A 12,709-nucleotide genomic window follows, 5' to 3' on the forward strand; every position below is an offset into this window, starting at 1 on the left:
CCCCGTGGGGGTGGTGCCCCTGGGCCAGCCCCCGCACTGAGCACTCAGCACAAGTGAGCTCTCGGGGGTCCTCAATAATGTGCAGCAGGCTGCAGACCCTCACGGCTCCATTCCCCAGATAAGGCTGAGAAATGACCACATAGCTGGAAGGCAGAGGCCACGCAGACCCCCGGCCACCTTGCCCAGACTCCAGGCAGCTCCCCAGAAGCTGCTGGCAGGGAGAGAAGCTATTACACATTCAGTGGTTTTCAGAGGTCAGCCTGGGCCTCCGTTCTCCACCATCTAACTCAGTGTAAGGGTTTTCATTGTGCTGAATTTTCAAGCTTACAGTGAGAAGGGGTAGTACCTCCCTGCGCACCTGTCACCCAGCCTGACGACCATGAGCGACAGCCTGAAGAGTCTGTATGATTAAGTGGAAATGCACTGGCAAAGTGTTTAATTACAGACCTGACTCGGTCTGCTATTTGAAGATGCCCTTCCCCTACCATTTGGTTTGGGGGGCCTCCCCCACTGGGGTTCACAAGTTTCAGGGCATGACATGCAGTAGCCCCCAGGGCTCCTGCTTACTCCTGGCACTTCTAGAAGGGAGGGATTTGTGTTTCCCCCAAAGCAAATTCAAGCACAGTGGGAGCAAATGTTCTCCCACAGTAGTTTGGACGCCGAGGAAGGGAAGCCCTCATGCTCTTTCCCTCTTGTTCCCTCCAGCCCATCCCCTCCGGCCCTGCGTGTGAGCGGAGCTGGCCGGGGATCCAGTGGGCTCCCTGCATCCCCTGGGGCCCAAGCCAGCGGCATGAGCTTGGCCTTCAGACTCCCTTGTCCTCTCCCTAGGAGCCCTGGTGGACCAAGGCATCTTTGAGGAGCTCACAAGAGACTTCTTGCCCCAGCTCTCAGAGAAGATGCAGGACCTGGGGGTGATCTCCAGCATCTCTCTCTCCTGGTTCCTGACCCTCTTCCTCAGTGTCATGCCCTTTGAGAGCGCTGTGGTCATCGTTGACTGCTTCTTCTACGAGGGCATCAAGGTGATCCTGCAGGTGGCCTTGGCCATCCTGGATGCCAACATGGAGCAGCTGCTGGGCTGCGGCGATGAGGGCGAGGCCATGACCGTCCTGGGCAGGTGACCGAGCCGGCCTCCCTCATCCTGCCGGGCTGTTGGCCAGCACCCCCGCAGATGGCAGAGCCCAGCCCCCCAGCAGCTCTGGGCACTCTTCACTCAGCATGCACCAGCGAGCCCACTGAGCACACTTTGGCCCGGGGCAGTGGGGAGCCTCCTTTCTGGTGGGAACATGGCGACCAAGAGCCCTGGGGTGTGATAGCTCTGGGAGCAGATAAAGTGGGCTGGAACAGCATGGCCTCCAGCCACGGGTGGACACCCTGCATCTGCTCTCCTCCCAAAGCAGTCCTGATGCTGCTTTCCCTGTTCCGCATCAGTCCCCCCTCACGGTCACCCAGATGGAGAGGCTCACGCTAGGCTTGCCTGCACAGCTGAATGGACTCATACATACCTGTCTCCTGGCCGCCACATGCCCCCTGAGTCCCCACATTCCACCCTTGCACATTCTCTGGGATCCGGCCCCTCCCTTCATCTCCGTGCTAGCCCACAGTCCCCCTACCCTGGGCCCTGGGCCTGCTTCATCACAGTTTTGCCTGCGCTGGCCCCAGCCAGCAGCATCCCATAGAGCTCATTCACCTCAGAATCTGGCCTTGGGACTCCCCGTGCCCCCAGCATCCAGGACCCCCGCCCCGCCCCGGCCTCACACTGGCCCAGGCCCTGAGTTCTGTAGGGCCCTGCTCGCCATGTGTACTATTTGCCTGGCGTGGAACACTCCCAGCAACACCAGCCTGCCAGGGGTTCTGCCGCCTGCCCATCGAGCCAACCCAGAGCCCTGTCGTCCCTTCCACTGGGACAGACCTCTCTTGTGGTGTGGTTGGGTCTAGGCTTAAACAGGGTCCTGACCCAAGGAACCCCCAGAGGACAACCTGGCTTCCTAGAGTTAGTGCTCAGGCCTATGAGGGGTGAGGCCTCTCACTGCCTCCAGGGGGATTCCCAACTTGCCAGGGCACCTCTCTTACTGATGGGGAGTCTATGCAGGTTAGGTTCTCCACATCACTTAGTAGGTAAGACACCCCTGTTGCCTGTGGGGGTCCAGGCTTCTGTCCTTCAATCCCTGCAGATACCTAGATAATGTGGTCAACAAGCAGAGTGTTTCTCCTCCTATCCCACACCTCCATGCCCTGCTGACTAGTGGAGATGACCCGCCAGCCGAAGTGGACATCTTCGACCTCCTGAAGGTGTCCTATGAGGTCAGCACTCTCTGGGGCTCTCAGGCTGATCTGCTCCATCCAGGCGTGTGGGTGTGGGTGGCCATGGCCCAGGGCATTTCTCTGCTCTGTGGTTCTGCCTCCTCTCACTGAGTCACCTCTGGCCGGTAGAAATTCAGCAGCCTGAGGGCCGATGACATCGAACAGATGCGGTTTAAACAGAGGCTGAAAGTGATCCAGTCCTTGGAGGACACGGCCAAGCGCAGCGTGGTATGGACAGGGCTGGGCTCTGATGGCTGCGGGTTGTTGGTGCTGGGGGCGGTGGGCATGACCTGGGTGGGCTGCTCCTCCCCAGAGGGTGTGGGACAGAGTCCCTTAGTGCTGCCTCATGTGGGACTGGAATCTGGGAATGAAGGTGCAAATTTGAGGAAGTGAGAGGGGCATGGTAGCTATTTTCTGCTCCTGGGCTGTCACCGCAAGTTTCTTTGACACCCCAGCACCCAAAAGCCAAGGGTCATCCTCCTGTGGGCTGAGTCCTCCAGCCTGGCTTCCCCCATGCCACTGGGTAATCACACTCAGCCACCCTCCACTTACCCAACCCACTGTGCCTCTACTACAAGCCTTTGTCCTCCCCAACTCTGGAGAGATCCATTACCAGGAAGTTCTAGGACACCTTCCAGAGAGCCCGTGCCAGAGTCTTTCCAAGGATCCAGACAGCGGTCACTGCATCATTGCCCTCACCCCGTGTCCCTGACTGGATCTTTGGGACAGAAAGGCCCCTGCAGCACTCACCGCGAAGGAACTTGGGAGTGTGGACTGAGTGGTGGGATGGGTGACCAGGGATAAGCGTATGGTCCACACCTCCTTCCCTGAGGGGACTGCCATCCTGGGCTTAGCCAACTGGCAGCACCCTGGCAGGGTGGTTTGTCTTAGCCTTTGTCCGCTGGGGGTTCTCTTAGAGACCTGGAACTTAAGAATCCGTCAGTACATCCTGTTGCCCTTTTTTTCTAGGTCCGAGCCATACCTGGGGACATTGGTTTCTCAATTGAAGAGCTGGAGGACCTCTACATGGTGTTTAAGGTGACAGCCAAGACCAAGGGCAGGCCCAGTGCCCCAGCCTAAGTGCGTCCCCTAAGTCTCCTAAGTGCGTCCTCAGTGCAGCAACCTCCTGCCAAAGGACAAATCTATTTTTTTTTTAAGATTTTATTCGAGGGACGCCTGGGTGGCTCAGTTGGTTGGACGACTGCCTTCGGCTCAGGGCGTGATCCTGGAGTCCCGGGATCGAGTCCCACATCAGGCTCCCAGCTCCATGCGGAGTCTGCTTCGCTCTCTGACCTTCTCCTCGCTCATGCTCTCTCTCACTGTCTCTCTCTCTCAAATAAATAAATAAAAAATCTTTAAGATTTTATTCGAGAGAGCATGAGTGGGGAAGAGAAGGAGAAGCAGGCTTCCCACAAGTAGGGACAAGCAGGGAGCCCAACGTGGGACTCCATCCCAGAACCCTGGGATCATGACCTCAGTTGAAAGCAGACACTTAACCGACTGAGCCACCAGGTGCCCCGAGAAGTCAATTTACAAGCATCCTCAAATGTAGTTACCACAGACTTCCTAGGGCAGAATTTATTCCTTCAGGGAGTTTAGGCAGGATACTTTCTTAAGAGGCAGAAAATCCACTCAAGTCAGCTTACAGTTACGTGAGAGGAGATCTATTGGTTCATGTTACTGGAAAGTCTAGGAATGCATAGCTTCATGCATGGCTAGATCCAGGTGCTTAAACATGCTGCCCAGCTCCCCCACTTCAGATGTTCTCTGGACTGCTCTTCCTACAGAATGGCAGGACTGTCGTCTGCAGCTCCAGGCTCATCCTGTTCTCTCAAGGGGAAAGCCTTTTCTTTCCAAGTGGTTTTAACAAGAAGTCCAGGGTTAATTGTTGGACTAACTCAGGTTGGTGCTGTGGCTACAGGAGGGTGTTTGTCGAGCCAAATCTAGGCCGTGTGCCCAGCTCACAGCCTGAGGATGGGGCAGGAGGGGCTCCCCCCAAAACTCTCACATGCTGTTAAAGGAAGGGGAGAGGTTGTGAAGGGCAGGCAGAAACAGCTAAGTCCGGACCACCTGTTGTCGGTTCCCGGCGGCCTCTAGTTTGGCACTCAGACCTGAGCCTTATAGTCACAACGGTCCAGTCGGTGCTGCCTCCCACCCGCTGTGGCCTGCTGTAGCCAGCAGCCTTAGGGCTGTGTTTCCGCTCCTGCATCCGTCCATGAGAGGCCGATGGGGCCTGTGTGGGCAGTTCTGTGAGATGCTGTGTCGGGCTGGTGCTCCCCGGCCCAGGACTCTGCAGGCTCCGAAAGAGTGGGTAGGACACGTGGACCAGCTGGGCAGTCCTGAGCGCCGGGGCGCTGGGGGGCCCAGCCATCTCACCAGGCTGTGTCCCCTGCAGGCCAAGCACCTGGCAAGTCAGTACTGGGGGGGCAGCCGGCCCACCGCTGTGCGTCGGGACCCCAGCCTGCCCTACCTGGAGCAGTACCGCATTGACGCCAGCCAGTTCCGGGAGCTCTTCACCAGCCTGACGCCCTGGGCCTGTGGCGCCCACACGCCAGTCTTGGCAGGGCGTATGTTCCGGCTCCTAGACGAAAACAGGGACTCTCTGATCAACTTCAAGGAGTTTGTGATGGGGATGAGTGAGTAGCTTCAGGGCCCTGCCCCCAGAAACCTCCAGATGCCAGCCCCACCAGTTCTCCCACTGCAGCAGCAGCCTTGATATGGAAAGGGCAGTTTTCCCACTAGGGACATGCGGGCGTCTAGTGGGGTCCTCCCCACCACTTCCCCTCCCTCGGGCCATAGCTGCTTGGGATGGGTCTGCCAACTCTGAGAAGGGCAAAGCTCAGGGCAAGTGGGGGCCCTGGGGCTCCCTCCAGAGAGCTCTCCAGGAGAGAGGCTGGAAGGAGGGATGTACCAGAACCCACTCAAAGGGCAGGGGCTCCAATGGGGACTGGCTGGGGGGCTTTGGTGCCCTCTTGTTGGCAGGCCTCCTCACTGGCTTCCCTTTGCAGGTGGGATGTACCATGGGGACCTGACCGACAAGCTCAAGGCCCTCTACAAGCTGCACCTGCCCCCAGGTGAGGGCCTCCTAACCAGTCAGGGCCTCTCACGCATGGGGTGGCGACCCTGCTGTGTAGCCTATAGTAGGAGCTGCTCTCCCTGGGCTCTCTGCACTGTGCCTGAGCTTCCCAGGGTCACCAGCACCCACAGGCGGAGAAGGATGACAGGCAGCAAGTTCTCAGGCCAAACCCCGTAGTCTGTCGGTTCCCACTGCATGGCCCGGCTCACCCTGCCCAGCACGGAGAGTTCTCCAAGATGAGGTTGCTTGTTTCCACCAGGAAACGAAGACTCAGGCTGGTGTGAATTCCAGCCCAGGGGTGGAGCCGCCAGGTCCCTGCCGCTGCTCATCAGCTGCCACAGGGCTGCGTGGAGCGGGTGGCACAGTGGTGTTTAGAACACAGTGCTGCATGCGCCCCCAAGGCTATCACTTCATCGGCCCAGAATGCGGTTCTAGAGCGCCTGGGGGTTGGTTCTGGGTGGCCAGAGCTGGAAGCCGCAGGCCTGGACCTAGGTGTTCTCACCTGTGGCTGGTTTTTGCCTGTAATTCAACACGAACAGTGGCCTCAGGCATGCCTCCAGGGAAGGTTGGTGCCAGCCATCTCTGACCCTGTGGAGGGAAGGGCCTGGGCTGGGTAGAACCCACTGGGCCAGGCTCCTCCGGGTGAGGGCACATGGGACCATCTTCACCCACTCGCAAGCCACCTGTGTCTGCCCTGCTCCATCCAGGGCTCCCAGAGCCCACACCCTGCCACCTCCTCCCAGTGCCACCTGTTCAACCCCTGTCATTGCATTCCTGTCTGCACAGGGGGTGGGGAGAACGAGTCCCCCCCCACACACACACAGAACCACGTGGCTCCCAAACCCTGGGGACCACATCATCACCCACAACATACCAGTGGGGAACGATGCCCAAGATGCGTAGAGCGAGAAGAGCAAGTCCCTTGCATGTGGCTGGTCCCCATGCAGCTGCCGACAGGGGCCTGGTCCCCTCAGGACGCTCTGCACCACACCAGCAGGGTGGGAGGGAGGCTGGCTGTTGGCAGGACTCCCAGCTACGAATGACGGGGTATTCGGATGAGCCACGTGTAATGTTCTGAGACACAACGTGGGAAGTCAAGAAAGGAGCAATACCCAAGATCCGTGGTCCTTGTTACCGCTCTGCCCATACCATATCTCGGGGCCCTGTGGCGGCGCACCTCACTGTGCTCTCACTCCCCTTTCTCTCTGAGCACAGCCCTGAGCCCCGAGGAGGCTGAGTCAGCCCTGGAAGCGACCCACTACTTCACGGAAGACAGCTCCTCAGAAGGTGAGTGCCACTGGACCCAGTGATGAGGGGGGAGCTTCCGGCCCTGCTGTGGGGCAGACGTGCTGTGGGACCTGCACAGGTGGTCCGCAGCCCTCGGTGGGATTGGGGAGCCTTTCTCTGGGAGGGCCCCCGGGGTGTTCTCACTCCTGTTTCTCTTGTCTCTGCCTTCCTGGACCGTGGTCTCTCCCTCCCTCTCTCCTCTACTCCTCCGCTCTCCCTTCCAGCATCTCCTCTGGCCTCAGATCTGGACCTTTTCCTGCCCTGGGAGGCTCAAGGTCAGTCCCTGGGGGCCAGGGGCACCTGCTTTGTGCTGGGCTGTGTCTGCCTAACACCCCCAACCCCCACCACACATGGTCGGGAGGCCTGGACACGCTTGGTCCCTCCTTGGTCCAGGGATGCCTCCTGTGAGAATGAGGTCTGAGGAGGACCCAGGACCAAGCTGCAGCATACTGGGGAGGAGGGAGGTGGCCTCTGTGCTAGTCGAGGGGCATAGCAAGTGAGGGCATACAGCACAGTACTACGCATCCTCTCCCCAGCCACACGCAAACAGCATTCTATCGTCAGGCTCAAGGGAGAAAGTCCAAACGCCATCATGGCAACCGTGGGAAACGGACAGGCAAGCAAGGGAGGAGGGCTGTGGAAAACTTTCTCATGGCCTCCACAGCTCTTCTGTTAAGGAGAGAGAGATTTGTGGGGTGCCTTTTTGAAGGTGTTCCCTGCTACACGTAAAGCCCATTGAGAGCATCATATCCAGGGTGATGGGGCGTTCCGGGCCTGGGGTTCACCAGCCAAAACCCCAGCCTGTCAGTTCTCATGGTAGATACTGCCCAGCAAGGATGACACAGAGCCAAGAGAGAGATGAAACACAGTGCATATCAGGATAGCCAAGGCAGGCCTGCCGGTGGTGTCAAAGGCTTAATTTGAACTTGATGGGAAGCCTGAGGACCTTGATTTCAGGTACACAAAGCAAAGAAGCAGATGCGTCTTCTGTTACCAGGAGAATCTAGGAAAATCACAGGCACTTCTGGCCTTTCCCAGGGGCTTCTAGTTAAGGCCGGGGCCTGGGGGTAAAGAGCCCTGTCCTTAGACCCCACGCAGCCCCAGGCAGTGGGTATCCACTCCACAGTGAGAAGCCTGAGCCCAGAGGCTTTCTGCTGCTAACTGCGCTGGGAGGCTGCCACCCACTGAGGGACCCCTGGTGGCCTTGCCACCCCCAGGTCTGGGAGAGCTGGGCCGCCAGCTCCTCCCCACGTTCATGGGCCCCATAGCAGACAGTGTGGGCCAACTCCAGCAAATGTGTCTCTTTGAGAAACAGGGTGCCCAGGACGGAATTCCAGTCAGTGTGCTGGTTGGTGGAGGGTTGACCTGATGATCAGGACCACTCTTAGTTTGACCCTTTTCAGCAGACACTACAGAAATTAGTTCTTGGGCTTTTCTCCCCGCGGTCTGAGACTCGTGTTCCTTGGCAGAGAGGAAGGCGGGCCTGGTGGCGCGTCGGTCCCTGTGAGCAGGTGAAGAGCGTGAGTTGGCGCTGGGCCCACTGCTCCTGCAGGAGGCCAGAGCGGGCTGCTCGCGGGCCTGCTTGGTTTGCGATTGCAAACAGGAGTGTTCCCTGTGTGCTTTCTCTTTTCTGGTCGTCCAGAGACTCTACGGCAGGAAGAGCAAGACAGAGGCGGAAATGAAGATGGCCAAGAAAAAAGAGGAGGTAGAGGCAGGCCGTTTTTCGCGGTGCTGATCCAGATCCCAGGGCCCTGGGGCTGGGCCGTCCTCCCTGTGGGTGGGACCCCCACCCAGGGAAGCCTGCTGCGGGTGGAAGCCACTCTCATCAGCCCCAGGCCTGAATCTCTCGTAGCTGCCACCCCCCACGCCCATCGCCACCTCCTTTCAGGGCACCTGCTTTCTTTCAGGACCTCTCTACATATCCAGTCTCCCTCCCTCTCCTGCCAGCCTCTCCCCACCCTCCACATCATCCCTCCTTCGCCATCTTGGGGGAGACAGGGTGGGGCCATCTTCATCAGCTCAGGCCTTACTTTAGCATAAGAACTCGGGGAAGACATCAGGTGTTCTGGAGTGTTCTTTCCAACACCACCTCCCCAAAAACCAGGGTGTTTTGTAAAAGGGCCCAGGTAACCCCGTGCCAGACAACACCGTAACCCACTCACTACCTGCTACTGCCTCCCAGCTCTTTCTCTAATTTGACAGATTTTTTTTCTTCCAACTCACAGAGGAGAAGGGGACCAGCCCTCCCGACTATCGGCACTACCTTCGCATGTGGGCCAAAGAGAAGGAGGTTCAGAAGGAGACAATTAAGGATCTCCCCAAAATGAACCAGGTAGGCCCACTGAGAGCCCACAACAGACACTTTCCAGGCTGGGTTCCCCCTAACCCAGCAGTTCCCCTCCCTCCCTCCCAACACTCCCTGGAGGGCGGAAGTTCTCCTGCCTACCTGCTGTACCTGCCAGTCAGACAGCCATCAGGGAGGATTCCAGAAGGACAGGGGCCAGTTCTTTGGGGCTTTATCGTGGATGGTGTATCGTGGCAATGATCTATTCACATTTCATCAGTATCTACACACCAGAGAAGCAGTAGGGAAGTTTAGCCTCTGACACACAGAGACCCACACAACCCCTTTTATAAGACAGCCTCACAGTGCCCCTGTTCCTCCCAGGCTCCTCCTCAGTGCCGTGCCCACCCAGGCCATCTCTGCCCATGGCCCCTTTTTCAGTTGCTGGCCTCTGGGTCGGGAGCCCAGCATCTGGCCAAGGGTCTCAGAGCCGGGGCTACAGCCCAACCACAGCCCTGCCCTGTCCAGAGGGGCCCCCTGCAGTCTGGGCATTCTCTTACCTGTGTCCCGAAGAGTGGGGTCCCCCGTGGAGCAAGGCAGGAGGCCTGAGTGTGTAGTGTCAGACCTCTGCACCCCCTCACCCGACCCAGGCTCTGCTTGCTTTGTCCTCACCCTCCATCCTGGTCATAGATACAAAAAACTCAAAGTGATTGCAAAACACACTGAAGAAGTCCTTGTAGCCGCTGAATTTGGAAGGTCCTGATAGAAATCGGCCTGGCTCTGCCCGCAGCATTGCTATAGGGATAGGGAGAGGCTTTCAGTCACTCTCCATGCTGAAAGAAAGGCAACTGGGAGAGAACGCTCTTCTAAGGCTGTGATACTAGTCAAGGCACTTTCCCTCTCTGCACTTCCATGTCCCAGTCTGTGAAAAGGGCACAAGGCACAGGTCTTGGAGACCATGAACAGGACAGCGCAGCACTGGCAGTCTGGCCGATTCCAGGCCAGACTAACCCATCTTTCACCATCTCCGTGTCCTTCCTCTGTGTCTCCCCGGCAAAGGAACAGTTCATTGAGCTGTGCAAGACGCTGTACAATATGTTCAGTGAGGACCCCATGGAGCAGGCCCTGTACCACGCCATCGCCACCGTGGCCAGCCTGCTGCTCCGCATCGGCGAGGTGGGGAAGAAGTTTTCCGCCCCACCAGGCAGGAAGCCCAGGGCCGGTGCCACTGAGGAGGACGAGCCACCAGCCCCTGACCCCACACAGGACCCAGCCCTGGAGCTTCAGCCCCCAGCTGCAGGGGACCCCCAGGCCAAAGCCGGTGGGGACACCCACCTCGGGAAGGCTCCCCAGGAGACCCAGGTGGTGGGTGACGCGGGTAGTGGCGAGGGCCGGGGCTCCCCGTCCCAGCTGCTGTCCGACGATGAAACCAAAGACGACATGTCTATGTCCTCATACTCGGTGGTCAGCACAGGCTCCCTGCAGTGTGAGGACCTGGCCGACGACACGGTGCTGGTGGGCGCAGAGGCCCGCGGCCCCCCAGCCCCCACCCGTGGCGGGGGCACTGTCGACACGGACTGGTGCATCTCCTTCGAGCAGATCTTGGCCTCCATCCTGACAGAGTCCGTCCTGGTGAACTTCTTTGAGAAGAGGGTGGACATTGGACTCAAGATCAAGGACCAAAAGAAGGTGGAGAGACAGTTCAGCACATCCAGTGACCTCGAACAGTCTGGAGTTTCAGGCTGACAGGGACCTGGCCTGTCTCTCCTCCCCACCCCCTCCTCCCTCCTGTTCTGTTTGCTCTCTCAGGACACACCTCTCCTGTTCTCCCTGGATGCAGTGAGCTGTAAATGGAAAAAAAGGCAGAGTAGCCACAGTAGGGCCCAGACAGAGGCTCCCAGCCTCTTCTTCCTGCCTGCCTGGCGGGACCTGCCTTGGTCCCTGTGTCGTCGTGTCAGAGGCCACCCATCCTGGCCTGCTTGCCCAGTGCCTCTGTGCCCCGTTCTGTGGCCAGGCCACACCGCACCTTCCACACTTGGGGTGAGGGGGTGGGGGTCCTGGTGCTCTCTAGGAGCCTGGAGCCTGAGCCCCTGGCTCAGCCCCTGGGGTGCACCAGAGCGGACCGTGAGAGCATTACTCTGTATCCTCTCTCAGCTCGTCAGCCTTACCGTTTACCTTACAAGCACATCCCTCAGGTCCTGCTAGATTTCCTTGTATTCATTTCGGTTGGCAGAAAATCACACTGTGCGCAATGCCTTAATAAACCCCCAAAAGAACTCAATACCACACTGTGTACAGAGCCTTCATGTGGCCTCAGCTACTGCTTGGCTTCTGGCTTCCTCCCAGGTGGGGGCCCAGGACATGTTCCAGGGGTTCTAGCCACTCAGACCCCCACAGGGGTGGGGCTTCAGGGCCCCCAGGGAGAAGGACAACACAGAAGGTGCTGCTCCAGGCCCAGAAGAGCTCGAGGTGACGTCTGCCGACGGGGGAGGTCCCAAGCTCCACAGGTACAAACAGCCTGGGCCGAGTGTGCAGGTGTGGGCCTGGGCCTGGACTTGGGCTGTAGCAAGGTGTTGTGGGGCCACAGGTGACAGACTGAGCCAAGAGCACCCCCTAGCTTTGCAGCAGAAGCTGATCTTCAGTGTCTAACGTTCAGCCTCCCCCCCCCCCCGCCCCCCGTCCCCACCACATGGGGCAGCTCTTCTACCAAAAGATACATCTGAGGGACACCTTGGTGGCTTAGTTGGTTAAGCGTCTGCCTTCAGCTCAGGTCATGGTCCCAGGGTCCTGGAATAGAGCCCGGCATCGGGCTCCCTGCTCAGCCTGGAGCCTGCTTCTCCCTTTACCTGCAGCTTCCTCTGCTGGCTCACTCTCTCTCTGACAAGCAAATAAAACCTTAAAAAAAATATTTACAGATCTGAGGCTGGGAGGCTTTTTCCTCTGTTTTTGTTATTGTTGTTGTTGTTGTTTTGTAAGTAGGCTTCATGCCCAGCCTGGAGCCCAGTGTGGGGTTTGAACTCCCGACCCTGAAATCAAGACCCTAGCTCAGCTCGAGTAGATTACTTAACCAAGTGAGCCACCCAGGCGCCTCTGTTTTTGTTTTTGAATTTAATAGCTTTATTGAGGCATAATTTACATGTCATAAAATTCACTTATTTTGAGTTATAATTCAATGATTTTGAGTAAATTTATAGTGTGACTATCACCACCATGCAATTTTAGAATACTTCCATCACCTGAGACATACCCTCCTACCCATGTGCAGCAAATCCCTATTTCCACCCCCAGCCCTAAGCAACCGCTAATCTACTTTCTATCTTTAGATTTTATGGCTGGTTGTTTAAATAACAGTCTCCATGATTTTACCTTGTTCACAGCTGCTGGGTCTCGTCTCAGTAAACGCAGCAAAACAACAGCAAGGAAACTGAATAACTTGGCTTTCTTCACAACAACAAAAAATGTCAATCAATGTAACTTCCTTTCTAGTATTTACACAAACTGACTACATGCTTTGCCATAAAGTAATTTCAAAGGGCTCAAACCAGAAAGACCATATTCTTGGCCATAATGAAATTAAGTAAAGATAAACATAAAAATTCTACAAAGTTGGCAGCTTAAGTCTTAAATTGTAATCAAGTAGATTTAAATAATGTGAAATTTGGATATATATTTTATATATCATGTGGAAGTCTAAATGTAAGAATATCCCAAAGAAACAGAAAAATATAAAACAGGAATCTAGCCTTTCATATGATAAATGA

General features: G+C 57.1%; 1 protein-coding gene across 2 annotated transcripts in view; it reads left to right on the forward strand.

Moving 5' to 3' along the window:
* TBC1D9B (TBC1 domain family member 9B) overlaps positions 1–11,229 on the forward strand; it is a 38,696-nt gene extending 27,467 nt beyond the window's left edge. The window contains exons 12-22 of one of the 2 annotated variants that reach the window (XM_044262450.1): positions 829–1,114; positions 2,172–2,301; positions 2,431–2,529; positions 3,271–3,339; positions 4,697–4,937; positions 5,310–5,375; positions 6,593–6,664; positions 6,889–6,939; positions 8,307–8,369; positions 8,890–8,996; positions 10,008–11,229. In XM_044262450.1, the coding sequence (XP_044118385.1) occupies positions 829–1,114; positions 2,172–2,301; positions 2,431–2,529; positions 3,271–3,339; positions 4,697–4,937; positions 5,310–5,375; positions 6,593–6,664; positions 6,889–6,939; positions 8,307–8,369; positions 8,890–8,996; positions 10,008–10,694 (1,871 nt within the window). In that variant the 3' untranslated portion in view covers positions 10,695–11,229. The remainder of the gene's footprint in view (positions 1–828; positions 1,115–2,171; positions 2,302–2,430; positions 2,530–3,270; positions 3,340–4,696; positions 4,938–5,309; positions 5,376–6,592; positions 6,665–6,888; positions 6,940–8,306; positions 8,370–8,889; positions 8,997–10,007) is intronic. The other variant, XM_044262455.1, reaches the window with a different exon arrangement.
* Positions 11,230–12,709: the final 1,480 nt, after the last annotated feature.

The sequence above is a fragment of the Neovison vison genome, chromosome 1 (assembly GCF_020171115.1).
Source record: "Neovison vison isolate M4711 chromosome 1, ASM_NN_V1, whole genome shotgun sequence".
Classification (NCBI taxonomy): Eukaryota; Metazoa; Chordata; class Mammalia; order Carnivora; family Mustelidae; genus Neogale; species Neogale vison.